The sequence below is a fragment of the Zasmidium cellare genome (genome assembly GCF_010093935.1).
Source record: "Zasmidium cellare ATCC 36951 unplaced genomic scaffold M409scaffold_20, whole genome shotgun sequence".
Lineage (NCBI taxonomy): Eukaryota > Fungi > Ascomycota > Dothideomycetes > Mycosphaerellales > Mycosphaerellaceae > Zasmidium > Zasmidium cellare.
Window position 1 is genome coordinate 187295 of NW_022986964.1, and position 24626 is coordinate 211920.

The following is a 24626-nucleotide window of genomic DNA, read 5'->3' on the forward strand; positions in this document are numbered from 1 at the left end:
ATGTCTCGAAACAGGTGTGAGCCACTGCGTTGGTGTTCATGGTGAAGTCGAGGAAAGGTAAGGAACAGGAAAGCAGGGGGGAAAGAGATGGAGTGTCGTCTGGTGCCAGCAAGGTCCAGCGGACCCAGTTCCGCCTTCACATGCGTCACTCTCCAAATATCAACTTTCGTAAGACAACATTCCAACAAGCGACATCATTACCACAACGATGCCTTCCAATCCAAGCCGACTAAACAGCAACATCCCCGACATCGACTCCGACTCAGACGAATCCTTCCACTCCCTCCAAGACGACCCCCAACCCTCCACAAACCCAACACCCACAACCCCCAACCCTCAACCCAAACACACCCCCACCGCGCCCAAACCCACCTTCGAACGCTTCCCGCCGGAAGAAGAAGCGACCCTACTCGCCTCATCAAACTCCATCAAAGGCGAAGGAAACCAACAATTCGGCAAAGGCTCCTTTTCCAGCGCAATCCAAATCTACGACCGCGCGTTGGCGTCCTGTCCGAATTACCTGGATTACGAGCTCGCGGTGCTGAGGAGCAATATCGCGGCGTGTCATATTAAGTTGGAGGAGTGGAAGGAGGCGGTGGAGAGTGCGGAGAAGGGGGTGGATTGTTTGGAGCGGTTGGAGCCTTTGCCGGAGGTGAGGGAGAAGGGGAAGAAGGATGAGCAAGGGAAGGATGGGGATGTTGGTGGGGTGGAGGAGGTGGATGAGGAGTTGGAGGAGAGGATGAAGAGGCTTCAGTTGTCGGGGCATACACTGGCTGAGATTCGGAATCTGCAGGTGAAACTACTCATGCGAAGGGCGAAGGCGAAGACTTCTTTAGGAGGATGGTCCTCATTACAAGGCGCGGATGAGGATTATCGGATACTGCTGTCGCCCGCGATGTTGCCGTGTCTATCGCCCACAGATCGGAGGAACGTCACAGAGGAAGCGAGGAAGTTGACGCCGAGACTGAATGAGGCGAAAGAGAAGGAGATGGCTGAGATGATGGGCAAGTTGAAAGGGCTGGGGAATTCGATTCTCAAGCCCTTTGGGTTGAGTACGGAGAACTTCCAGTTTGTCAAGGATGAGAAGAGTGGAGGATATAGCATGAATTTCGATCAGAATGCTGGAAAGAAGTGAATGGAATATGACCTCAGTTGAAGAGAGAAGTCTTGACTGTTCAATTTTTCATTCGTAGTCTTCTTTTTCTGAACCATTACACGTTACCGTAGCATTTCCTCGAAGATGTATGTCTACTTCGAGGGAATGGCATCAAAGAGCTCCGGACTCGCTTGCTATGCCAAACAAAGCCCACGCTGGTCTTCTGCCTCTGATGAAACGGTAAAAGCAGCAGTATGGAGCCACACCGTCTACAACCTCAGTCGCTCCACCAACTCCTCACTCCTCTGGCGTGTAGGAATCATCGAAGCGGAAGGCTCTACTCCACTTCCTCGATCTTCTTGCCGCCCTCCTTCGATGCACCAGCCTGAGCCTCTTCACCTTCCAGACCTGGCATCTCCTCGTCATCTTCCTCGTCATCCTCTTCCTCTTCTTCCTCGCCACCACCCATGCCTGCTGCGCCGCCGAGCTTGCTGAAGTCGATGCCGCCGAAGCCACCATCGCCTCCCATGCCGCCCATACCACCCATGCGGCTCATGTAGTCGTCGTCGTCTGGGATGGCGTCTTGCTCGTCCTCATCAACCCACTGTCGATGCAATGTCAGTCAATGCCCTCAATCACAGACTCGAATGTGTGTATCTCACCTTGTCAAAGTCCGTCTTCAAGAAGTGCACCTTCTTGTTCTCCTTGAGCAGTCGCGGCCAGTACTCTTCACCAAGCTCCTTCTTCTGCAGGACCATCTCCACGGCGCGAGGCGAGTGGTTGATCTTCGAAGCTGAGGGGTCGATTTCGGCGAAGAAGTCGAGCTCGACGTGGTACTCGGCCTTCTTGGTGTCGCTGTAGCCGGTGAAGGTCAATTTCTGCGGCTGGACGTCCAGCTTGATCTTCTTGGGGTCGACATCGGGGACGTTGATGGCAAGGAAGATGTGGTTCTTCTCGGCGTCGCTTGCACTTGAGCGCTGTGCCCAGGTGACTGTATCAAACAATCAGTGAGGTCTTGGAAGATGTGGTGGAGCTGAAACGCACCTTCGGGAGTGATTTGCTTGCTGTGAAACTCCTTCACGTCGGTGGTGTTCTTGGGGACCTCCATGGTTGCTGTGTATTCGTCGATCTAGTCGCGGATAAGAGAGTGGTTCTAGGGTGTCTTGTTGAAGCTGCAGGTACACAGAGAAGTGGTGCAGCCAGAGGATGACAAGGCTTGAGCAGAGGATCGCTAGTGGAATCAGTCCGAATGCTCCAGAAAAGCTGCGGCTGGAAGTGATGGTCGTCGTATTTGCCCGAAGCAGAATCGTGCAGCACGTGATTGGCGTGAACGGGGATGGTGAGTGAATGACTTACGGGTGCTGTCAGCGCTGTTTCGGCTGCGATAGCTTGGTGGTGAGGAGGGTCGGGTGGTGGTCGTCGTCGCCGGGTGGTCTTGTTGCTGGCTGGCCCCAGCCCCACGATTCAGCAGTGTGGAAAGCTTCCCGCGCAACGTCACTCGGCTGCTCCCGCCGCCTTGAACGTCACTCGTTGCCTGCGCTGTCACATGCGCCTGAACTATTACAATCCACACCTGTGCAATGCGATTGAGACCCTTACGACACACGGGATCCGGCAAGGTATGATATCGCGACTCTGAGAAACCACCTACACAACCACAATCATGGACGGCGTGAGGAAGTTCTTCTACGGCCCCACGCCAGAGGAGCAAGTACGCCAACCCAGATGAGATGTATACCTCATGGCCCTCTGACATTGCGCATAGAAACGAAAATGCAAGTCCCTTGTCCGTCAAAACACCCGCAAAATCGACCGCGACATCCAAAACCTCAAAGCCGTCGAAGCCAAAACCCGCAACCTAATAATCCAAGCCTCGAAGCGCGCCCAGAAGAACCCCTCACAATCCAAACAAGCCGCCCAAGAAACACGACTGTTCGCCAGAGAACTGATCCGCGCGAGGAAACAAAGTCAGAGGCTCGCGACGAGTCGAGCGACGTTGCAGAGTGTCGGCTTCCAGGTGGACGAGGCGTTTGCGATGCGGAAGATTGAGGGGAGCATCAAGAATGGCACGAGTATAATGAAGGATGTGAATACTTTGGTGCGATTACCGGAACTTACGGGGACGATGCGGGAGTTGAGCCAAGAGCTGGTGAAGTCGGGCATTATCGAAGAAATGATGGAGGACTCAATGCCCAACAATGAGTTGATGGAGAACGAAGACGAGGAAGCTGAGTCCGAGGTGGACAAGGTACTGGGCGAGGTCCTCAAACATAGGGTGCAGACTCCTGGTACTCAATTACCGACCGAGCCTGTGGGTCCTGTCGAAGCGCAACCAGCCGAGGAGGAGGACGAGCTGGATTCGGAGGAGATGCTGGCTCAGATGAGAGGGAGGCTAGAGGCATTGAAGAGTTGAAAGGTTACTGGATTTGGAAATCTTCCGTGGATGGACACGATGGCATGAAGGCACGGCGTTTGGTGTTTCCGAGACAGGTAGAGTCAATCCGCTTTAGCGATGATGAATTGAGAGACCGATCCACATCATTTCCAGTCATTGGAAGCCGGAAGCGACGAAGATAGGATGCGCCAGCCCTCACCCACGCTCGCATACTACGGATCAAAAGACCGTCACTATCCCGCATTCGGCAGGACTTTGGTCTCCAAAGCTTCGACAACGAAAGAAGTAGACGTCGAGATCTCTTCCTTATCTGAATTGTTTGAGTGAAGCGTGTATCTCCCATTGAGGCACATATGAGCTACATTTGGGGTTCTTTGCTGGCTCCAATCATGACTCGCTAGGCATTACAAACGCTTTCGATAGTAAACGGCTTCTGGACACACAACAGTGAAACATTCTACCATTGCCATGCCTCGTACAGTTGCGACCTACGCCTAACTCTCTACTTTGACTTGGTCCGGTATATCCACCCAAGCTTCATCAAACCCAGCAGACCGAACCCAAGCCTTCCCGGGACCGTCAAACTGAATATGGTCCTCTTCTCCTTCAATCTCAATCGAATCGATCGCCATGAGCGCAAGCTGATGCCAATCACCATCCTTCAGCCGATAAGCTTCCCCAGACTGATACGGCTTGCAGACCTTGTGACTATGAGCGATCGCTCGAATAACCTTAGACGCATGTCCGTCATCGGGAATGAGACAGACCCGACGTTTGATGTCTTCCCAGTCAGAAGCATGCTTTGCTTCGTGATTTCGAATGGAGGTGATGTGAAGAGCTGGCGACTTTCTCGAAGCATACATCACCAGATCCATGCGGATTTTCCATTCCAGCAGGCGGGCTTTGTTGGTATCGCTGAGCCAGGATTGTTCTAGGAAGTTGGTGAAGAACATCGCCGAGGTCAGGCAGTGGAGGAGGTAGAAGTCGAATTTGACGTCTTTGCCAGACCGCTGGGCGCCGGCTGTGAGGTAGGCGGCTGCGTTGATCATTTCGGCCGTCCTTGCTAGAAGGTCTTCGGGCTTGACCTGTACCTGCGCCAGGTAGTGAACCATCCTATCGCCGGCACGATCAAGGATCCCTTCGTGGATCTTGTCGTGATCGTTCCAATGGGGTGCTTGAAGGATTAGATCATCCGCTCCGACCGCATCCAAGAGCTCAGCTACATTCTTTGATGCACATCCAGCTCTGGACAGTGCTTCGGCTGGCAAAAGCAGCTCTTGAATCCATTCTTGATGACAAGCCGTCTGAGCTAGCGCTTCAGCAATAATCGCCGGCTGCTCAAACTCAACGCCGAACCCAACATGAATCAGAGGATGAAGGAAGCTGTCGAACAGACGAACGAGCATCGTATCCGCCCGCTTGTCCCTCGCGAAGAGGTACTTCTGCAGTACTTCCTGCCAGCTTGTGCTGGTAATCTCCTGCGAGAAGAAATCAAGATACGCTTTGTAGTACTTGTCATCTCCCATATATTCCATGAACGTCTCAACATCAGCCAAGTCGAGACTCAACTTCTGATCAGCGGGTTCCTGAGGCCGCTGAAAGACTTTGTTCAGGTCGTAGAACTTCTCGATATTGGTAGGAGAGGCTTCAAGAGCCCAGAGCGTGAGGAGGCCGTGGTTGATATGGTTGTGGAAGCCTTCGCCGTTGAAGAACATGTGGTGCAGCTCGTGGTTGTCCTGTAGCAGTCTCGATGCGGTCTCTGAGGAGTCAGGCTTATTGCCCTCGGGGAGGAGTATTTTTGTCGATGTCGCCATTGTTTGGGAATTCTGGGTGCACGAAGTGGAAGAAGGCAGAGGGGAAAAGATTGCAGAGCTCCGTGAGGAACAAGATATTGTCTCGGTCTTGGTGAGTCTCGCTGACGCCAGCTTGCGTGTCAGCTTTATTGGCTATCACCTGCAGCAGCACCATATCACCAAGTTGGCCTGGGCCTGTAGCAACCGAGCGAATTTGTCGGTCGTGATGAGGCAGCAAAGCAGTAAGCCGTTCCAGCTTGGCCCAGAAACTCAAGGGGCCTTGAAAAGCTCCATTGAGATCACTCCAAGATCGATTGAGTAGTCAGTCGCTTCTACTTCGAGGATGGCTTGGAGTGATTCTTGGTTGCTGCGGGGGATTAGTGGTATCCACTTGCCAAGAACTAGGCGCTAGTCCACATGAAGTAGTCTGTCCTTCCAAATGAGGACTAGTGGATTTGGCGAGTGAATGTTGATGTTGGCGACTTAGCACCATGAGGTACGACGTTCGCGGTCTGTGAGACAACCTCCATCTCCACCATCTTAATTATCTGCAGCCTCTTTCACGCCTGGGCGTCCTTGACGAATACCAAGGCTTAGACTAGTCCTTTCGAGTAGTCGCCGGGCCTATACGAAGTTTAGCTTAAACGCTATTGCAACATCACTTTTCTTGTTGTTCTCTCGCCACATCGCATTCGCACAAGCAAATTTTCGACAAGACTCCACGGAGGCGGTTAAGAGTTAGTGCTCGCATCGTTGCAGCTAGAGCGTGCAAATCGAGCTTGGATCATAGTTAGTGCGCAAAGGAATGCCGAAAGCGAGCTTGGACCATGGAACCAATGCAGTTCCCTGCAATGGAGCCGGAAGTGATTTCGCTTGGCCATACTGGCTGCCTTTGAGTCGCAACGGAGCTGATACTATAGCATACGTTGTACTTTGCCGCTACGCAAGACCAAATGAATCACAGCCGTCGTTGCGAGGACCCCGTTTCTCGACATATCCAATCCTCGGCCATACCAGCAAACCCTTTGAACCAATCGGCGCTGCTTCTCAGTGACTCTCAATGAGATCATTATTTCCATTGGAGCATCAGCTCTACCTCCCTCCGCGTTGCCACTGCCCTTTCTGTCTCTCAAACCAGCCTCCTTGGGCGTAGTTCGACTCACTGAACAACCCCAACTCCCACACAACTCCCGCTGTCTTTGAAGACTTCGATCATGTCTTCGTGTTGGAGAGCAAGAACTTCATGGCACTGATGACATTCCATGTCTTTGAGCCTCTTCCAGACTGCTTCGATGAAGTCATCCTGCTGGCGGCGCAGATATGACTGGATCAAAGCCCACATAGCTGATGCGGAGGTGTCATGGGAATTGACATCTGCCATGGGGGCTTCAGCTGTAGTCCGCTTCGTACATGAGATCGGACCCTCGCACGTTGATTCAGACGTTCGACGGATGGTGTGTCCAGATGGTCTTCTGGTTTCGTAGCGGGAAGCGATTCCATTGTCTGGGCTGTGATTGATGCGGTCCTCGTGATCTCTTGTTTTGCTAGGGAAGTTGAAGAGCTTCAGTCTTGCTCTGGAATGTAGCATACTGAAGTTGCTGCTTCAAGCGCTTGTTCTCTGCGCGAAGGCATTCAAGGTTGTTCTCGAGGGCTTTTACCTGCGTTTCTAGTTCGGCGACTTGCTTCAATTTGCGTTCGCGGTAGGCCCGTTGTCTGCATCATAGTTAGTCTTCGCACTGAAAGTACACATGCAACGACCTGAGTCTTTTGGAGATGCGTTGAGAGAAAACTTACGCAGCCCTGTTCTGCGCCTGTCGCTTTAATTTGGCACAAGTCCGCATGCCCGCCATGATGCTGTCGGAGTCTCTGTAAAGGTCGTGAGGAGGAATAGATTCCCAGTCGGAAGCAACATCCTTTCTATGGTCGCGCCTGGGAAGTATTGGTCTAGCGAAAGGTGGATGTAAGTCGAAGGTCAGGGCGTCCTGCTCGCATGACTGATCGTTCACGGCGATAGTACCCGAAGCACCGTCCAAGCAGTGGTTGTGCGAGACGTCAGCACTTCGATCGACAGGTGATTCCAGGGTCTGCTACATGCCACGTTGGTCAGTCGGGCGAACATCATGCATAAGGACCCTTTTCTGCATCATCTTACCTGTATAGACATGAAACCATGTTCGTCGATGTTTTCACCGGTGGTGGCCATTGCATCGTTGTAGATCGGTGCGATCGATAGAGGAAGGGCTGACGAAAAGGCGAAGCTCCGTTGAGTTGTCGTCATCTTGCTGCGAGATCGATAAGGTGGCAACAAAGTCGTCGGCGATCGTGACTCTAATACTGCTTGCCAAGTGGACAGCGTCTTCAAACCACTAGGAACGTTCCTAGGCTGAGGCAACGTACATGCGGTGTCAGTCTCCACCTGAAATCGAGATCACTGCTGTCTCATAGTTCTCAGCATGTCACCCAGTCTGCCTCATTACCCCGTGTGATCGCTGGGCCAGCACACAGTCGACGACAAGGTCTTCTATCACATACCCAGAGGCTTGGATTTCTACTTTGGGTAGTCAGTCCTGACGGTTGTCTATTAGCCCGAATCCTCCAGATTATGAGGCTGGGCGCGATGTTAGCCTTCGCACTACTGGAGAGAGGGGTATGTACCAATTTGCATTAGTCGAGTTCGGAGTCATGCTGACTTCAAGCTTATGTCAAGATCCCACAAAGGTGTTGTCCAGAAAGCCAGGACTTTAGCCAGCAATGACGACAGGGGAGCCGGACGGGGAAATCGTTCGCTTTTCAGGTGCCCGCTAACTTCAAACGATAGACAAGAGCGGGTCAACCCCCTGTTCTTGCTCAATAACGTTGATCTCGTTCCAGATTGTGTTCAAGAGAGCCGCGTAGTCTGGAACGAAGCCAAACTTGATAAGATGCGCTCGGAGAAGTTCCAGGCTGTCAATCTGTAGCGCCTTGCATGCCGACGCGGTGTAATGGAGGACCCATCTCCATTGCTCCTCTTCATGCGAAATGCAAGCTGCCATGATCAGAGCCCATAGTAAGAGTTCTGGACATGGCTGCCATACACCCGGAACGAGAGACTCGACAAGCGCCGAATCGAGCTGTTGAGCTAAAGAGCTGTGGAAGGGAGTCCGTGGCAGAGCAATGTTGACAGGTGGGCCATGGACCAGTACAAGGCAGAGACGAACAACCTCTTGCGCTCGGGTGGTGAGATCAGTCTCGGATTGTGGTGACAGCGACCGTTGCAGCCGACGCTGCTGTGCCAGCCTCGCAATAAAGAGTGCCTGCAGTTGCTCACTTGAAACCAGCACTTCTTTGCGTAGCACGAGATTGTGGTACATGTCGATCGTATGCAGCTTCCTCAATATGTCGGTCAGCACAGGCCCGACAAAATCATTGTATGGCGAATTGAGTAGAGGAGAAGATTTTGGCCCACTCCCAAGAGCCAGTCTTTGAAGTCCTGAAACTGGGATACCGCCGACGAGAAGACCATCATTCTGGCTTTGTTGTAGGTGCCGATTAGGTATCAAATGAGGGTTCTCGCCAAATAATGCTGCACAATGATCCATGGAGCTGTTTCGTACACGATCTTAGCAAGTTCGCTTGTTGATTCTTGATTCTGGTCCACATACGCTTGCATGCTCATGAGCAGTGTGGGCGGAAGCTGGATCTGCGAATCTAGTAGATCTAGAATGGTGACCAAGCCTTTGAAATGAGCCCTGGCAGCATCAAGGTCTCCTTGACCGCACTGCAGGAGGAAGGTATGTTCAGCTGCATTCGACGACTTATTCAGTATGTCACTCACCTCAAGACGCAGAAGGAGTGCAATCGCATAGACTGTGCTATGCCTAATACTTGGCCCTGAACGCAGGTTCTGCCGGATATGAAGCACAGTCTGATACCTGCAGCGAATGACGCTCTGAGTACGGGCATGATCTCGAGTCCGAGCTGCTATCACGGCGTTCGCCATGCCTACCAGCGCATATATGACGGCGGAGTCATCGGCAGCACACTGCATGACATTCTTTCTGGCCAGACTCGTCATATCGCGCCACCAAATGGAAGGCATTACGCTCTGGCAATCTCGACTGACCTTAGCTTATGCTGGACACTGCGGTGGACTCACTACTGAGCAGTGGCAGATGCAGGGCGGGAAGTAGGGACTCACAGTATGTAAGCATGCATTGCATGTCTTTCTTCAAGTGCACCGAAAATGACTGGAATGGGTCAAGCTCCGATGGAGCTAGTTCTCTGAGGCGTGGCTGTCGTTTTTCTTCGGCGTCCCGTCCTCTAAGTCGTGTTTGGTGATTGGTGCCCGGAGAGGCGTAATTGGATGCAGTAACCACGACGAAGTCTTTAGGCGAGCAGGTGGTCGAGCTTGTTTGGGCCCGTGAGAAAATTTGCCGTCGCTCTTGACCCTGCGAGCGCGATAATGTCGAGGATCGGGCATTCTTGTTGACGAAGACAAAGTTATCTCCGGGTGCCATCCTTTTCCCTCAGACCCAGGTTCCAAGATTTCACTCATTCTTGTAGAGAAGAAAAGAGTAACCTCTTTAGGTTTGAAATGCTCATCCAAATCCGCGCAGCAAGTCAAGCTTTCGTCTTCCGAAAGCGGAAGGAGACAAGAAAGTTAGAAGCTGATGCTGCTTTTAGTCATCGGTCAAAGTCTACCCTGGGATACGTACAAGAACCATTTTTTTCTGCTCATATATTGCTTGCATCGTTCCCTACGCCGGAAAGTTGTTCATGACTAACCCCAGTCCTCCTCGATCGAAGCGAATCTCCCTCATCGCTCTCGTCAATGGAAGTAGCCACCTGCGAAAACCCTTCGTGAATGGTATACCCGCCCGTAGCTCTATTAGAGTCATCATTACTCCCCTGAGGCGAGCTGACATAAGTGCCGTAGGCAATCGTACTCCAGTCTCCGCCTCCCCAACTAGTGTTGAAATTGTTGACGAGGGGGCGAAGGATTGGAAACGTTGCTGAGATGATGGAGTAGTTTAGTTCAGTCGATGTCCAGACGACGAATTCTGATTCGAGGAAAGTAGGGTCATTATGTTGGCCATTTTTGCTGTAGTTTGCTAGGCGGAGGGCCACAATCGGGATAAGTCTGGTCGAGAAAGTCAGCAATGTTGTTGTGTAGGATTTTGTGCTAGAGCACATACAGCAATCGGGCGCCGAAGGCTATAACTACCGTCGCTCGGTTATTCCAACTGGTCTGTAGAGAGTAGACGAGCCATACGGACATGCCGACCATGGCTACTTCGTACAGACAGCCCAGGCTCTCGAAGACGGCCCAGTATGTAAGCTGTTCATTGTTGTCAGCTGGTAATTTACCTAGTCTCGCCAGTCACGTACATATCCGCTGCACTGCTGTCCAAGAAGAAGCCAAGGGTGCGATGCAGTACATGATGTCGCAATGAGAAGGACGAACGCCACGGCCCAGATGATCAGAGCAGCGAGTAGGGCTTTCAAAAAGCGAGTATGTGGCTCAATTGGCGTCAAGCGAAGGATGAAACAGGTCACTGATGCTTTGCTGACAGCCAGACAAACGATGTACAGCAAGTTGCTGGCGTAGTACAGCTGTAGATTTTGTCAGACTGTGTCCAGTGAATGCTTTCGAGCCATATCTAGACGCACCTTCTGGACCGACAGTAGAGCATCTGAGCTCAGAAGTGTCTTCGACTTTCCCAGGCCGAGGTGGCAAGCGATCAATACCAGGGTGGATTGAACGAATGAGAGAGCCTAGATCATGTCAGTCTTGCGGATATGAAGATGTAGTGTAGCAAGATGAACTTACTGTCGTGCCGGCGATGAGCCAATCATCAAAGCCGTACCTGCTCCCTCCAGTCCATCGAACCCATACTCGAATGCATCCAAACATCAAAGTCAACGAAGTCCCAAGTGCTGCTGCGATTATGATGTATGCTTCATGATCAGTAGGGGTTACTGTGGCGAAAGGCGGACTTTGGCCAAGCGGAGTGTCGAACGTGAAATTCGGAGCCGTCATGATGCCCTTCACACAACGAGATCCAGGTGGAGCATCTCCATCCAAGACTCCGGCATGTTACTACAGGCTTAGCGGCGAGTTCAGGACACTCGAGAGCCGAAATCACAGATGGGGCGGAAGCATTCTTTTACACATCGAAACGTTTGCTGTGCCACAAGAGCTGCAGTTGAGATTCCCGGAGCATGCGTGCTCGCTGTTGGACTTGGCGCAGCGTGGGCGTTGACTGAGGATGCAGCCCACGCCGCAGACACTGCCGTAAAAGTGTTGTGATAGACGGTGAAGGTGTTGATAGAGTTCCACGTCGTGGAAGCTTGATAACCGCCGGCCCCAGTAGCCAGTCGAGGCACGAGGCTCGGTCCCGTGGGAAGTGGCTTGATCCAGTCGGCTGCAGGCTTCACGTCCCCGACGCAATCCTTCAACGTCGAAGCTCGTCGTACACACCAATGGCAGAGAAGCTTGTTCGCCTTGGTCTCTGCGTGCCGTTCCGGACCTACGCAAGATTGCCGGACACGGCATGCAACGTGCAAGTCCAGACGCCGAAGGAATCAACACTGAGCTCGCAGCAACTAAAGCAGGCAAAGATCCATCTGCCGGCGATGTGCGATGTGGAGGGGTTCGTCCGAGTCTCAAATTCTGTCTCATCCTCGAACCTTCTCTCCATACCTCGACGGCGCTGCCCTCCATGTCCAAGTACGAGTCCGAACCGAAGCCAGTGTTTGAAGGTGTCTCCATCCAAGATCTCGGATCTGGACATAAATCGTCCCCGGGAAGCAGTGGCGAGTCCAATGATGACGACTTCGTCGTGGACGACAGTGTGCCTGCGCAGTATCATGGCACTAAAGAGGACAAACACGACATGAGGGTGTTGGGCAAGAAGCAAGTCCTGCGCCGCCACTTCCATTTCACCTCTATGATTGGGTTCTCCAGCACCGTTTTGGTCGCTTGGGAAGAGACTCCTGTCCTCGCGATATATGCTTTAGACAATGGCGGCACCGCGATTATCTTTTGGGGTATAGTAGGTCGGCCATTGGGATGAGAAGATCCTGGAAATATTGCTGACGTAGTTGCCGACTTAGATCGCTGCCATTATTGGGTGTAGTGCTATATACATGTCGCTGGCTGAGATGGCTTCTATGTTTCCGACTGCCGGGGGACAGTATCGTGAGTCCAGGGTTGCCAACGAAGTCGAGCGATGCTGACAGTGGTGAAGACTGGGTCTCCGAGCTCGCTCCACGTCGCTACCAGAAGGGTTTGTCGTACACTGTTGGGTGGTTGACAGCAATGGGTTGGCAAGTGTGTCTCGCAAGCATCTGCTTCGTAAGTGTTTACTCTCTGGACGCAAAATTCGCTCTGACAAAGACACAGCAAGCCGGCATTGTAACACAAGGCCTCATCCAACTCAACAATCCCGACTATGTCTTCCATAACTGGCACGGGACACTACTGTCTATGGCGTATATGGTCTTTGCCAGCGTCTTCAACACCGTCCTAGCCACGAAGCTTCCGTTGACAGAAGGTCTCATGTTGATTTTGCATGTTGCTGGGCTATTCGCCATTATCATTCCGCTTTGGGTGATGTTCGCGGAATACTTCGCGGCTGTCCTCGGCAGTCGTACTCACTGAAAAAATGGTCAGTGCTGATCATAAGCAGGGCTCCCCGTGGTAATGCCCACCAAGTCTTACTGGAGTTCAGTACGACTGGTGGCTGGTCGAATCTTGGTCTGGCCTGCCTCATTGGATTGGTAAGTTCCATTCAGTCGAGACTCATAGTGTGTCAGTTACTGACGACTTGGAAGAACAATCCAATCAGTCTGCTCATCGGGTACGACTGCACCGTCCACATGTGTAAGCCTTCCATATCGAGGCCAACTTCCCTTACCATTTGCTGACTCTACCACGTAGCCGAAGAAGTCAAGGACGCCGCCACAGTTGTACCGAGAGCATTACTTTGGACCATCGTCCCCAACGCTATCATGTGCCTTGTTATGGGAACCACCTTCATCTTCTGCCTTGGAGACATCGACGACGTCTTAGCGAGTCCAACCGGCCAGCCTTTTATTCAGGTCTTCAAAAATGCCACGCAGAGTAATGCAGGAACCACAATCATGACTTCGATCATCGTCATCATGCTCGTACGTGCCTCTCTGCTTCATGAAGCTCTGCCAAACACTGGCGGCCGATATGGCGTGACTGCTGATGTCGAATGCTAATGTGTCGTTGCAGGTCTCCGCCACAATTAGCGAAGTAGCAACAGCATCGCGTCAGCTATGGGCATTCGCACGAGATCGTGGATTCCCAGCTTCCACCTGGCTCTCCCGCACGACTCCAGGCCTCAACATCCCACTTAACGGCGTCCTTGTAACAGTCACCATCAGCTGTCTCCTCTTCCTTATCAACATCGGGTCCGACGTAGCACTTAACGCCATCGACTCCCTAGGCATCGTCTCCCTCCTCTTCTCTTACTTGGTAACAATCGGCTGTATGGTATGGCGTCGCCTCTGGGGACCTCCTTTGCCATTAGCTCCATGGTCGCTTGGCAAATGGGGCCTGGCGGTCAATGTGTTCTCGCTATGCTTTCTGGTGGTGCCTTCGTTTTTCGCTTTCTGGCCTGTGGACGTGAATCCGACACCGTAAGCCTGCACTTGACTCTTGCAATACTTTGGACGAGGTTGCTGACATTTTTAATAGCGAGGAATTCAACTGGTCGCCTGTTATGTTTGTGGGGATTCTGTCGATTACTGCTGTCTATTACTTCGTCAAGGGTCGACATGAGTACGAAGGACCAGTCGTGCTCGTGAAGAGACACTTGCAGTAGACAAGGCAACGACTAGGCACAAGCGTCCTCGTTATCCAGAAGTAGAGGCCGCAACAGGACAGCTATTGACGATTAAAAGGCATGAAAAGAGCACTCAGCCCAAAACCAGTGATATGTTCTAGTTTGAAGTCGTGCGTAAGCAGCTTAGCGAACGTGAAGTTTTGAAGGAGAATGTACATGACATAGACGAGGCTAGCGCGGTGCTGAGTGACTTTGATGCCCAAAAGATTTTGAACACTCGCGGCGACAAGAAGTAACGTCGTGGCTGTCATCAGTTGGAATGTTGTTTAGATTTGACTCTGCACTAGTCCGGATGTGGAGGTCCAGTATCTAAGAATGGATGCCTGAGGCAGCAATGTAATGATGGCCGCGTGGCTGAAATGCAAACTTCAGCTTCGTTACAGTCGGGTTGGCTTCTGACATCACCTTCAGTACCTGTGCTCTTACTCCATCGAACATGTTAAACGCCAGTCGTACCCTCTCGTTGCGTAAACGCTGCCGATTCAACATGGTGATACCCAAGTAAGACCGGATCAATTCACTTTTCAAGTCTATCAAGATCATCAATGTACTCGGTCATGGACCCTCTCTATTCACTTCTGCCCCCTAGAAGATTACGCCTAATCAAACGGTTTCAAAGAGAGTACTGACCGCTCAACAGTTTTGTTGATGGCAGAGCAGATGCTCGTTCAAGGCTAAGATAGTCTCGAGAAAAGACTACGATGGCGGGTCGATCGAGCCAGGATGTCTGAAGATCAGATCTCTCCAAGCTGATAGGAGCTGTGCCAAATGATGAACGGCGAGTTGACTGTCGCTGTATGAGTCCGCGGCGGCACGGATATGACATGGGCTACCTGACCTCTGGAGCTGAGCCGAGCGTGCCGTATAAGCCGGACACTCCATGTTCTTTGTCAACGCTTGATGTGGGAGTCGTCGCAGGTCTGGCACGTCAAGATATAGACGTTACTAGAAGTACTGCTCCCGCAAGTATTCAAGGCGACGGATGGAAAATCAGATATCTGGTAACGGACGCGGACATGCTGGCCTGGCTTTCGGGCGCTGGGATGCCGGACTGGTTTGAGGCTATGGACACCGTGACTCAGTATAAATCCTTGCGTCAACATCATTCCCAACCTAAGGCAAGGCCACTGCCTTCCCAATTCACGCGGGCGATGTCAATGAACAAGTACGTGTGCTGGCAAAAAGATCCCGTGGACCTTCGGCGGGCTGCCAGCATCTGACCTCGACTGTGGCTTGGATGCGACACATTCAAGCCTCTACAGATTCTCAAATACCTCGATGCGAGGTGTGCTCGGAGATGTGTCAGTCTCACCCATGTGACAAGCAGAGATTTAGTAATAGGAGAGAAGTGGAAGATATCAAACATCGTTGACTCAAGCGTGTGGAAGACCCGATTATCTCAGGATGCGTTTGTTTTGTGCTCCTGTACCATCCTCTGTATAGTCTTGCAAATATTCCACGGGTGATTACTTTTATCTAGCCAACAGCCTAAAAGCGTCAACGGTTTTATGCACTTGCTGACGAATCCTTGTTACGTATGGCTGTGCCAACCCGGCCTTCCCGAAGCACAGGATTTGCCGACCAGGCCGGCCGAAATGTTTTGCTGAAAGTGTGTGACCCACGGGGAGATTGCGGAGTGGATTTTCCCTCGTTCAAAGGCTCGAAATGTGGAATTGGAATTCCTGAAATGATGTCATCCGTCATCTTTCCCACGGGGAGGGTCTCGTGGACGAAATGCACGTCTTCTCGCTCTGCTTCTCGATCTCAATCTCCCTTGGCAGTGCCATTAACCCAGAATGCCGGGATCACAACAACACGACCAAGGCTTTGCGGACGGGGAAAAGGGTGATGGCTACCCCGGAAACCCCACGATGCCGGACGTGCCCTCTCCAGACCAGATCGAACATAACAAGTCAGAAAGTCATGCACTGGTCCTCACAGAGACCGAGGCTGCGGAACACTTTCGAAAGAATCCGGAGCTGTCGACGGCGATACATATCAGATTTGCGGACGACGACCCTTCGAATCCGAGGAATTGGCCCAGCTGGAGAAAGTGGTACGTCCTAAGCCTCTGCTGCTTTCTCAATTTCTTGACGGTCAGTCTCCCCTCTGCCTCAACAGACATACCTGCGAGACCATGTTGTTAAATAATGATGTAGTGTCTCTGCGCTGGTGGATATTCATCAGGTGCAGACGGCATCGCAGAGAGTCTCCATGTCTCTTCCGAAGCCACCACGGTAGGATTGTCGATGTACATCCTGGGATTCGCCATTGGACCAATGGTGCTGGCGCCGCTCTCAGAATACTTCGGCCGATCTCCTGTATACATCTGCTCGTGGTTCTTTTTGGTCGTCTTCCAGATCCCCCTGGCCCTGGCGCCCAACATTGGCACGATCATCATCTGTCGCTTGATCGCTGGCTTCGGCGGATCAGCCCCATTGACCAATACTGGCGGTACAGTCAGCGATTTGTGGTCCCGGAATGAGAGCGGCTATGCGATGATGCTCTATGGTGTTTCTTCGACATTCTCACCGCCCATGGCGCTCGTCATCTCGGGCTACATTGCTTTGGAGAAATCGTGGCACTGGCTTTTCTGGGTCTACTTGATCGTAACAGGCAGCGTCTGGATCATTATGATCTTAACGCTTCGAGAAACCCGGCACAGCACAATACTCGAGAAGAAAGCCCACCGCCTACGCAAAGCTCTAGTGAAGGAAATGATTTTGAAGAAGGAAGATCAAGACCAAATCTCTGACGTCCACAACCAGAGCGACAAACGAGGTCTGCGCAGCCTCTTCGTCGTGAGCCTGACTCGCCCGGTCCGCTTCTTGCTGACGGAACCGATCACGATCATGGCAGCCGCGTATAACGGCTTCATCTATGGCATCGTATACCTCTTCAACGAAGCCATCCCACTTGTCTTCGGACCTGGCGGCCACAATTTCAATACCGGAGAATGGGGCCTGGCCTTCCTTGGAATTGCCGTGGGCACCCTCATCGCCGCGTGTCTGTTCCCGCTGCAAGAACGTTACTACCTCCACCGAGTCGCCGAAAACAACGGCAAAGGCGTGCCAGAAGCAAGAATGTGGCAAGCACGGTTCGGCGCATTCTTACTGCCTATATCCCTCTTCTGGTTCGCCTGGACCTCCTATCCGTCGGTGCATTGGATCGTTCCGATCATCGCCTCTGCATTTTTTGGGGCTGGGATATATATTGTCATTCTGTCAGTACTTAACTACGTCGTTGATAGCTATCAGACCTACAGCGCTAGTGCCCTGGCTGGCGTGATCCTGGTTCGTAATGTGGTTGGCGCAGCCTTTCCGCTCTTCGCTTCGCAAATGTACAAGGGAATGGGATATGAGTGGGCCAGTTCTTTGCTTGCATTCTTGAGTATCCTGTGAGTATCCACCTCTCCTTACCAAATGTGTCTGAAGTCTTGTGCTAATATTGCTACCTGTAAAGATTCATACCTATCCCGATTTGGTGGTTTTATCGAGGAGAGCAGTTGAGATTGAAGAGTCCCTGGGCTCGAGAGCACTTCGACCAAGACGAAGATGCTTCGCATTAAGATTGGCCATCGTTGAGCATGTACGGTAGATAATTTTAAAACAAATGTTAGATTCTTAAAATTTAGGAAATAAGAGGACGACAAGGTAAAAGCTCGAGGTACAAGTATATAATTAAATATTACATAGCCCTACTATGCCCCTAAAAGACCCCCTAAAACGACAAAGTATAACCTACCTAATTCTATTCCTAAAAGCGCAATTCTAACCGCCGCGAATTATCTATAATCTAACATCTTCTACCTTATCTTCCTAAGAAGCGTCCTCTATATTGTTCTAGCCTTTCGAGCAACGCCTATCGGACGCCTCTACTTAGTCTTCCTAATCTCTACTGTAACTATCTTCTCCACCCTCCAAACTATGCAGGCTATGGACCTGACTTCTTTGGTCTTCCTTCACCCCGAAACATGGAAGAAGTGATGTATTGTCTAACTGCCAGCTTCCTCGTCAAAACGCTCTGACCTTCACTAGAAGCCCTTCTCCTTCTTCTGCGCCATTGCAAGAAGCTTGTCAGTCCGATCTATGACCTTTTCTCGCAAGGTCATCCGCCTCCAACCATCCACCACTCCCTTTGATCCGGTCTTTTGCGGATCCCCAGACAGCTCTGCTTCCCTATCCCTGAACTGATCCAACTGGGCCACTTTGTCCGGCCTTTTGCGCAGCACACCATTCTTGTCAGCAAAGTAGCGAACTGGGATGCCTATCGTGTACGAAGGGTGTGGCTGAAAAGGTGGGCCTGCGCCATCAACCTCAGCGACAAATCGGTACCCGATGTCTTTCTTGAAGAAGAGAATCTCTCGGCCCTGTGGGACCACCTCGTTCCAAAAGAAGTCCTGGAACATGACATGGAGATGGACAAAAGGTGTTCTCCACTGAACCTCGACACCAATGTCCTCGCCTCGAGTAGCATATAGCATTCCACATTTGACGTACATCAAGCTCTTAGATGGGCAAGGCCACTCATTCAAGAAAATCATGTGGCCTTGGCATTGGTGTTGCTAAGTCTCGTTAGTGTAGTTAAATCGGTGGTTGATCTAGAAAGCGTAGTCAGGGATGCCACGAAAGAGCTATGCCACAATCTCGAAACCGAGCTCGGTTGAACGGCCCTTCTCACCTACAAAGACCTGGTGGTTGTATAATTTCCAAGGCACCACGGCGAAGAATGCTACGTGGCCGAGTTCATGCAGCATAGTGGTGGCGAAGTGGAATGCGACTATCTGCTCCCGAACGATGTCCCGAGGATCATTCTGCGACTCAATCAGCTCCCTGTACAGCATGTTTGAGATGGCGATCTCACTGCCGCTGCCCAACAACTTCAACCCTAGTGAGACACCTGGCTTTATCAGAGGCCGACATGTAGCATTGAAGCCATCATCAATGTCAGGTCTCACGAAAGTCAGGTTCTCGCTCATGATCTCGAGTCTTTGCCACGTCAGCTGCTCATCTCCCAGTGACAGCTTCTCCCGAGGCTCGGTAAACACGAACATCTGGCGACCTTTGTGGTCTCGGTCCGAGTCGACCTTTGAGCAGCCAAGGAAGATGGCGTGGAAGAATGGCAGACAAACCTTGATGAAGTGCGTAAGTAGACGGAGTGAGGTGGCCATCTTTGAGTAGTCGAAGTCCTTTTCCGCGAAGTTCGACTGTCGAAACATGCTGTGGATAGACACCTGGGGGTTTGTTGGGTTCATGTCGATGACAGTCTCGTTTTGAATGTAACCAATGTCGTAAATGCCACGCAGAGGGTGGTCATCACCCGTGCTCGACGTCGTCGAACAAGATGGTGGGCCTGCCATGGCTCTTTTCGATGCGGTGTTCAGGCTGTTGAGTAAGTTGTTTCTGATCGAGGCTTGCATCGCAAGTGAGTCGTGCTGGATAATATATATCTAGTCATTTGTATATTGTGTCGGATGTTATCGTGGATATAAGCTCAATGACATTCTGCTGCAGCCTCGCCATCGCAGGCATTGCCGCTACCAGTCCGAGGAACGAAGCGAGCCATTGAACTTGAGGACCATCAAGATTGGCCAGAGTCGCCGCTTCTCATTCAAGTCGCGGGAACAGTGTCACTGTCGTTGGTCGCTTGGGTCAGCCTGATAAAATTTTGAGCGTGCTAGAAAATCAGAACACAGCATTGTGTGGAAGGCAAAGGCGAAATTTGGAGAAGAAAAATGAAAGAGAAAAGAAGGTTTCTGACACTACAAAGAGGTGAAGGCACGCCCCAGAACAAGGGCACTGTTTCAACCCTACCGATGAGGCTGAGACAGAAAAGGGGTAGTCACAGAATCTGGGCAGCGCACGCGGCAGCGAAGCGACTTGACAAGGGAAAATTGTCACAATTCAGTCATGAAGCGTATTTTGTATTATAACTGTAGTCTTGAAATGAAGGCGTGGATTGTCCCTAATCAAAAATGTGAGAGATCTCATGTCTTGAAGTTCAAACGATTTCCCAAATGTCCATATGTCAAACAGCCAGCCCTATCAAATTCGCCCATCTGTGCCCAAGTACTAAGGAGAGATACTACTCATACATACCCGATTCGATGCCCCAATCGTACAATCAAGAACTCACCCGACATTTCCCCGTCAACATGTCCACAGCAACGTTTATGTTCAGCCCGGCAAGCTCCCAAGTATTACCTGCAGTCTTCGTAGCCTCTTTGGCTTTCTCCAGCGCACTAGTCGATGTGTCCTTCACAGTCTCCTTCACTTGAACAGCTGTGTCCTCTGCCCTCTGCTTGATGTTTGCTGAGACCTTACGGCGCCAGGCTCCGGCCTTCTCACCAAAGCTGAGTGGTGTCCAGTCATGGTCCATGGTCCTTGTCTTGACGATGTTGTTCACACGGATCTGAAGCTCGACCTTTTTGGTCTTGCTCATTTCCATCTTCGCCAACTTGTCTACCTTCCTCCGAATGAGACCATTCTTGTCCATCCAGAAGCCGGTAGGAAGATCAAAAGTCTCGTCAGGGTGGGGTAATATGGGCTGACGATTGGTGTTACGCATGGTGACTTGCGGAGCGAACCTGTAGCCGGTGGTCCTCTGAAAGAAAAGAGCCTCGCGGCCTTTGGTACGAATTTCAGCACCAGCCCAGAAGCTGTCTTGAAACATCTTGTGGACATGGAGGAATGATGTCGCCGAGAGTATCTCCACTGTCTTGTCGTTGCCTCTCGTGGCGTAGGGGTTGCCGCAGGAATCGTATACGAGACTTCGAGAGGGACATGGCCATTCAGCGATAGTCATCAATTTCTGGACCCGGCTGTACTTCTGGGCATCGTTGTCGAAGAGAACACCTGGGGGCGGACAGTTGAAGGTGAGCTCAGGAAGTGCACCGCCGAAAAGCCACGCCGTGATCTCAAATCCCATCTCCGTTGAACGCCCACTCTCGCCAAGATAAAAGTGGTGAAACTGATGATGCCATGGGGCAGAAGCAAAAACTGCGGCATGACCCAGCTCATGTAGGATAGTTGTGGCGAAAACAAAAGCTCCAGTCTGTTGGCCTATGATGTCGGAAGCGTCTGATTGCGAATCAACAAGCATTTGGTAAAGGCGATCGCTGATAGACACGATGCTACCAGTGCCGCACATATCAAGGCCGAGGAGACCGTTCAGTTTGTCGCGCAGTTCACAGGTGGCCTTGGTGCCACAGGCTTGGTCGCTGCATGCTATAGCGAAAATGAGGTGCTCGCCCATCTCATTCAGTCTTTCCAAAGTCCAGGCCTGCTCAGCTGGAGATAGCTTGTCCAGGGGCTCGGGGAAGACGTAGATGTTCTGGCCTTCGTTATCGAGCTCGTGTTCACGTCTAATCTTCGTGTATGAGAAGAGAGAGTGGAACACTGGAAGTGCCGTGACCGTGAATTGAGTAGGGAGCTTCAGGGCGGTCGTCATCTTGCAATAGTCGAAGGCATCAGGGAACTTGCTCTGTCCGAACATCTTGGCAATTGGGCCATTGAGCTGGGTAGGAGCCAGGCCGGAAAGCGTCTCGATCTGGATGAAGCCACTCTTGTCAAACTCCTCCGAGATATGCATCCCCGACATGGGAGTCAGCAGCGATGATGGGCCAGCCATAATCGTCTAGCTCTTGGTCGGAGGATGCGGCTGTGGTGGATGGCTTCTTGTCCAGTCGGTTGGTGTGGTATGCGTGAAATGCGTAGGTACTGGTGGAGAAGGTTGGTATCGAACTGATGACGAAATCCCCTCCAGGCAGTCACTCGTCGCAATATATATAAGAGTTTCGTCCATTGTATAATGTGTCGTGTGTTGTCGTGTATCCCACCTCAATAGCATTACGCTGGAGCTTCCCTATCAATCTCCTTGTTGTTCCCTGTCCAGATCGCCAGCTATCGGATAGGTCGCTGGAGTGACAAGACCATTGTCCCCGGAGACTGCGTAGGATGAAAGACAGATCATATAGCTCTGGTAGTGCTCTCACGTATGGAAACATAAGCATTGTCGTAGATGTTCATGCTGGGAATGGCTTTGCAGCGTTATGAAGCAACAATGCCTTCGTCCGGGATTTTGCGTAGGGAGCGGCAACGATGTGATGGCAAAGATATTGTACATAGCAACAGTAACGATTGAAGAGGAGGGCAAGAAAGAGCAAGAGAGAGGGTCATTCACACCATGAAGACATCAATTCTGGAGAACAAAGGCATTGTCTAAGACGCCAAGCCACAAGGCTGAGACGAACACCGGGCAACCACGGCTTTTTGAATTGAGCGCGAGTTGTAATTGAACGTCAAAGACACCAACAGAGTACAGACAGTTGGATAAACGTCAAAGGTATCACGATTGGAAGAGATAAGATAGAGGACTTCAAAAGAAATGTCAGTCTCTGGAAATTTGAGAAATGAGAGGATGAGAAATTCGAGCTACAACCATTCGATTGAATATTACACAGCCCTGCTGTGCCCTTAAAAGAACCCCCACAAACAACAAAGCCTAGCCTACTCCATTTTGCTTCTCATTATCTTACTTAATCTCTGCAAATCATCCATGATCAAAAAACTTCTCCCGAACCTTTGTAAGAAGCGTCCTCCACACTTCTCCGGTCTTTGTAGCAAGATCCTCTGTGGGCTTCCGCTTAGCGTTCCCCATCTCTGCAGCAAACATCTTCTCCCCTCGAATAGACAGGTTAGAGAGGTCGACTTCGTTGGTCTCACCCACCTTCCACCGAATCAGCCCCCTCCGATCAGCGTAGTACCCATGCGGAATGGCGATTGAGTCAACCGCATGTGACCAGAGTGAGGCGACCTCGTTCTGAGCATCTCGTCCGTACTGCAGACTCGTGTGGCGCTCGAAGAAGAGTGCTTTCCGACCTTGAAATGGAACGACGTCTTTCCAGAAGGCGTCCTGGAACATCTGGTGGATGTGCAGGAAAGAGGTGTTCCAAAACGTGGCTGCGGTTTTTTTACCATCCTTCTCTCTCAACAAGTATGGAACTGACGACTGTTGGTAGCTTTTGGCTTTGAGAGGACAGTGGTACTCGTGGGCTGTGATCATGTAGTTGAACTCACTGATCTTCCCAGTCTCCGCGCATTGATAGGTACCGCAGTCGGTCTCGACGGAATGGTTCGGCGTGACACCACCAAAAAGCCAAGCTTCTGTCTCGAAACCCATCTCAGTGCTCTTGCCATGGTCTCCAAGGAAGTACTCGTACTTGTCTATCGCATCCGTGGTCGCAGCGAAGACAGCAGCGTGGCTGAGCTCATGGACGAGAGTGATGGCCAGCTTGAAGGACCAGTACTGTTGTTGGACGATATCATCCTCGGCAGCCAGAGCCTCGACGAGAGGATCGTACAGGTTCGAGCCGGAGATCCAGATCTTGGGTGCGCAGCCAGCAAGGCCCGTCGACAGAGTATCACAGCTGTTCTTGTCGGGCGCCGGGAGTCCATGCCAGGTAGCGTTGCCAGTGGTCTCGAGGTAGAAGCGCAATGGAATAGAGAAGGCCTCAATCCTCCGGTACGTGGCTGTCTTCTGGCAATCAGTGAGGTTCGTCAAAGGGTCGGGAAACGAATAGCAGTCAGTCTTAGCCTTACCGACCTGGCCAATTCGCGAAAGTCTGCCGCAAAGGATGGAGTGAAAAATTGGCAGTGCAGTCTCCAAGAAATGCGAGGCCAACATGAGAGTAGGCTTCAACTTATCATAGTCGAAGGCCATGGAAAATCTCGTGCGATCGAATACCGGGTGGACGTCGTTGTTGAGATTAGAGGGCACCAGGCCGCTCAAAACCTCGCGTTGGAGGAACCCGCTGTGCTGCTCATGACTGCAGTAGTCATGCAGGCGAAAGTCCTGACGTCGCAATTGTGGGCCTGCCATGATTGTTTGCTGGGCCAGGAGATTGTTGTTGTGAGGGAAAAGTTGGGTTCTGAGCCTTCATCTTGACAGTCACTCGTCGCGCGATATATGAATTTCCAGTTCATTGTGTATAGGTGTCGTGTGCTATCGTATATAGCGGCTCAATAGCATTCTGGAGCGGCTCTCCGGCCAGAGAACAAGAGCATTGCCGTTGACGTCCTGGCCAGTACGGATGCCGCAAGCATAGCAGCGCAAGACCATTGTCCTTGAGATGCCATCGGAAAGGGTGTTGAGTGCAGTTGAAGTTTTGAGTATTCTCGTGTGACCGACAGAATAAGACTCACCCGAAGGCTGTGCGAGAGGGGACACAAAGTCATTATACAGGGTGTAGGGGAAGCGTAGTAACATTACAAGGACAGAAAGGCATTGATAAAACAAGAACGAGGTCACAGGACATAGTACAAAGAAAGAATTGAGCAGACTAAGTATTCCTCCCAAGCCTCCAGAAACAAAGACATTGTCTTAGCCCCTTTCGAAACGAGGCTGAGACCAAGCCCAGTGGCCGAAGCAGGAAAGGGGCTGGACCTTCACCCGTAGCGTAGACTCACTTGTCCTGGTCTTCTGAGAGA

At 51.5% G+C, this 24626-nt stretch overlaps 12 protein-coding genes across 12 annotated transcripts; 4 read left to right on the forward strand and 8 right to left on the reverse strand.

Moving 5' to 3' along the window:
* Positions 1-208: 208 nt before the first annotated feature.
* M409DRAFT_66882 (uncharacterized protein) lies at positions 209-1135 on the forward strand (the record flags this gene model as incomplete). The annotated part of the gene is made up of 1 exon (XM_033817148.1): positions 209-1135. The coding sequence occupies one exon, from the start codon at positions 209-211 to the stop codon at positions 1133-1135; it is 927 nt and encodes a 308-aa protein (XP_033666826.1).
* Positions 1136-1433: 298 nt separating this feature from the next.
* Positions 1434-2204, reverse strand: M409DRAFT_55301 (uncharacterized protein; the record flags this gene model as incomplete). Its single annotated transcript, XM_033812966.1, has 3 exons — positions 1434-1700; positions 1759-2087; positions 2141-2204. 3 exons carry the CDS (start codon positions 2202-2204, stop codon positions 1434-1436), a joined length of 660 nt encoding a protein of 219 aa, XP_033666827.1.
* Positions 2205-2759: 555 nt separating this feature from the next.
* Positions 2760-3509, forward strand: M409DRAFT_23670 (uncharacterized protein; the record flags this gene model as incomplete). The annotated part of the gene is made up of 2 exons (XM_033806889.1): positions 2760-2807; positions 2862-3509. The coding sequence occupies 2 exons, from the start codon at positions 2760-2762 to the stop codon at positions 3507-3509; spliced, it is 696 nt and encodes a 231-aa protein (XP_033666828.1).
* A 476-nt stretch (positions 3510-3985) lies between these two features.
* Positions 3986-5305, reverse strand: M409DRAFT_23671 (uncharacterized protein; the record flags this gene model as incomplete). The annotated part of the gene is made up of 1 exon (XM_033806890.1): positions 3986-5305. One exon carries the CDS (start codon positions 5303-5305, stop codon positions 3986-3988), a length of 1320 nt encoding a protein of 439 aa, XP_033666829.1.
* Positions 5306-5877: 572 nt separating this feature from the next.
* Positions 5878-7487, reverse strand: M409DRAFT_55304 (uncharacterized protein; the record flags this gene model as incomplete). The annotated part of the gene is made up of 5 exons (XM_033812967.1): positions 5878-5908; positions 6448-6828; positions 6875-6997; positions 7079-7371; positions 7437-7487. 5 exons carry the CDS (start codon positions 7485-7487, stop codon positions 5878-5880), a joined length of 879 nt encoding a protein of 292 aa, XP_033666830.1.
* A 604-nt stretch (positions 7488-8091) lies between these two features.
* Positions 8092-9780, reverse strand: M409DRAFT_55305 (uncharacterized protein; the record flags this gene model as incomplete). The annotated part of the gene is made up of 4 exons (XM_033812968.1): positions 8092-8866; positions 8926-9041; positions 9099-9265; positions 9462-9780. The coding sequence occupies 4 exons, from the start codon at positions 9778-9780 to the stop codon at positions 8092-8094; spliced, it is 1377 nt and encodes a 458-aa protein (XP_033666831.1).
* Positions 9781-9997: 217 nt separating this feature from the next.
* M409DRAFT_55306 (uncharacterized protein) lies at positions 9998-11303 on the reverse strand (the record flags this gene model as incomplete). The annotated part of the gene is made up of 5 exons (XM_033812969.1): positions 9998-10403; positions 10459-10601; positions 10652-10876; positions 10934-11038; positions 11094-11303. The coding sequence occupies 5 exons, from the start codon at positions 11301-11303 to the stop codon at positions 9998-10000; spliced, it is 1089 nt and encodes a 362-aa protein (XP_033666832.1).
* A 682-nt stretch (positions 11304-11985) lies between these two features.
* M409DRAFT_23674 (uncharacterized protein) lies at positions 11986-14118 on the forward strand (the record flags this gene model as incomplete). Its single annotated transcript, XM_033806891.1, has 9 exons — positions 11986-12318; positions 12380-12464; positions 12514-12620; positions 12669-12880; positions 12955-13045; positions 13100-13148; positions 13206-13435; positions 13527-13933; positions 13992-14118. 9 exons carry the CDS (start codon positions 11986-11988, stop codon positions 14116-14118), a joined length of 1641 nt encoding a protein of 546 aa, XP_033666833.1.
* A 1892-nt stretch (positions 14119-16010) lies between these two features.
* M409DRAFT_66886 (uncharacterized protein) lies at positions 16011-17707 on the forward strand (the record flags this gene model as incomplete). Its single annotated transcript, XM_033817149.1, has 3 exons — positions 16011-16235; positions 16299-17536; positions 17602-17707. 3 exons carry the CDS (start codon positions 16011-16013, stop codon positions 17705-17707), a joined length of 1569 nt encoding a protein of 522 aa, XP_033666834.1.
* A 465-nt stretch (positions 17708-18172) lies between these two features.
* M409DRAFT_23676 (uncharacterized protein) lies at positions 18173-19498 on the reverse strand (the record flags this gene model as incomplete). The annotated part of the gene is made up of 2 exons (XM_033806892.1): positions 18173-18703; positions 18824-19498. 2 exons carry the CDS (start codon positions 19496-19498, stop codon positions 18173-18175), a joined length of 1206 nt encoding a protein of 401 aa, XP_033666835.1.
* A 764-nt stretch (positions 19499-20262) lies between these two features.
* On the reverse strand, positions 20263-21768 carry M409DRAFT_23677 (uncharacterized protein; the record flags this gene model as incomplete). The annotated part of the gene is made up of 1 exon (XM_033806893.1): positions 20263-21768. The coding sequence occupies one exon, from the start codon at positions 21766-21768 to the stop codon at positions 20263-20265; it is 1506 nt and encodes a 501-aa protein (XP_033666836.1).
* Positions 21769-22689: 921 nt separating this feature from the next.
* M409DRAFT_23678 (uncharacterized protein) lies at positions 22690-24018 on the reverse strand (the record flags this gene model as incomplete). Its single annotated transcript, XM_033806894.1, has 1 exon — positions 22690-24018. One exon carries the CDS (start codon positions 24016-24018, stop codon positions 22690-22692), a length of 1329 nt encoding a protein of 442 aa, XP_033666837.1.
* Between the last annotated feature and the right edge of the window lie 608 nt (positions 24019-24626).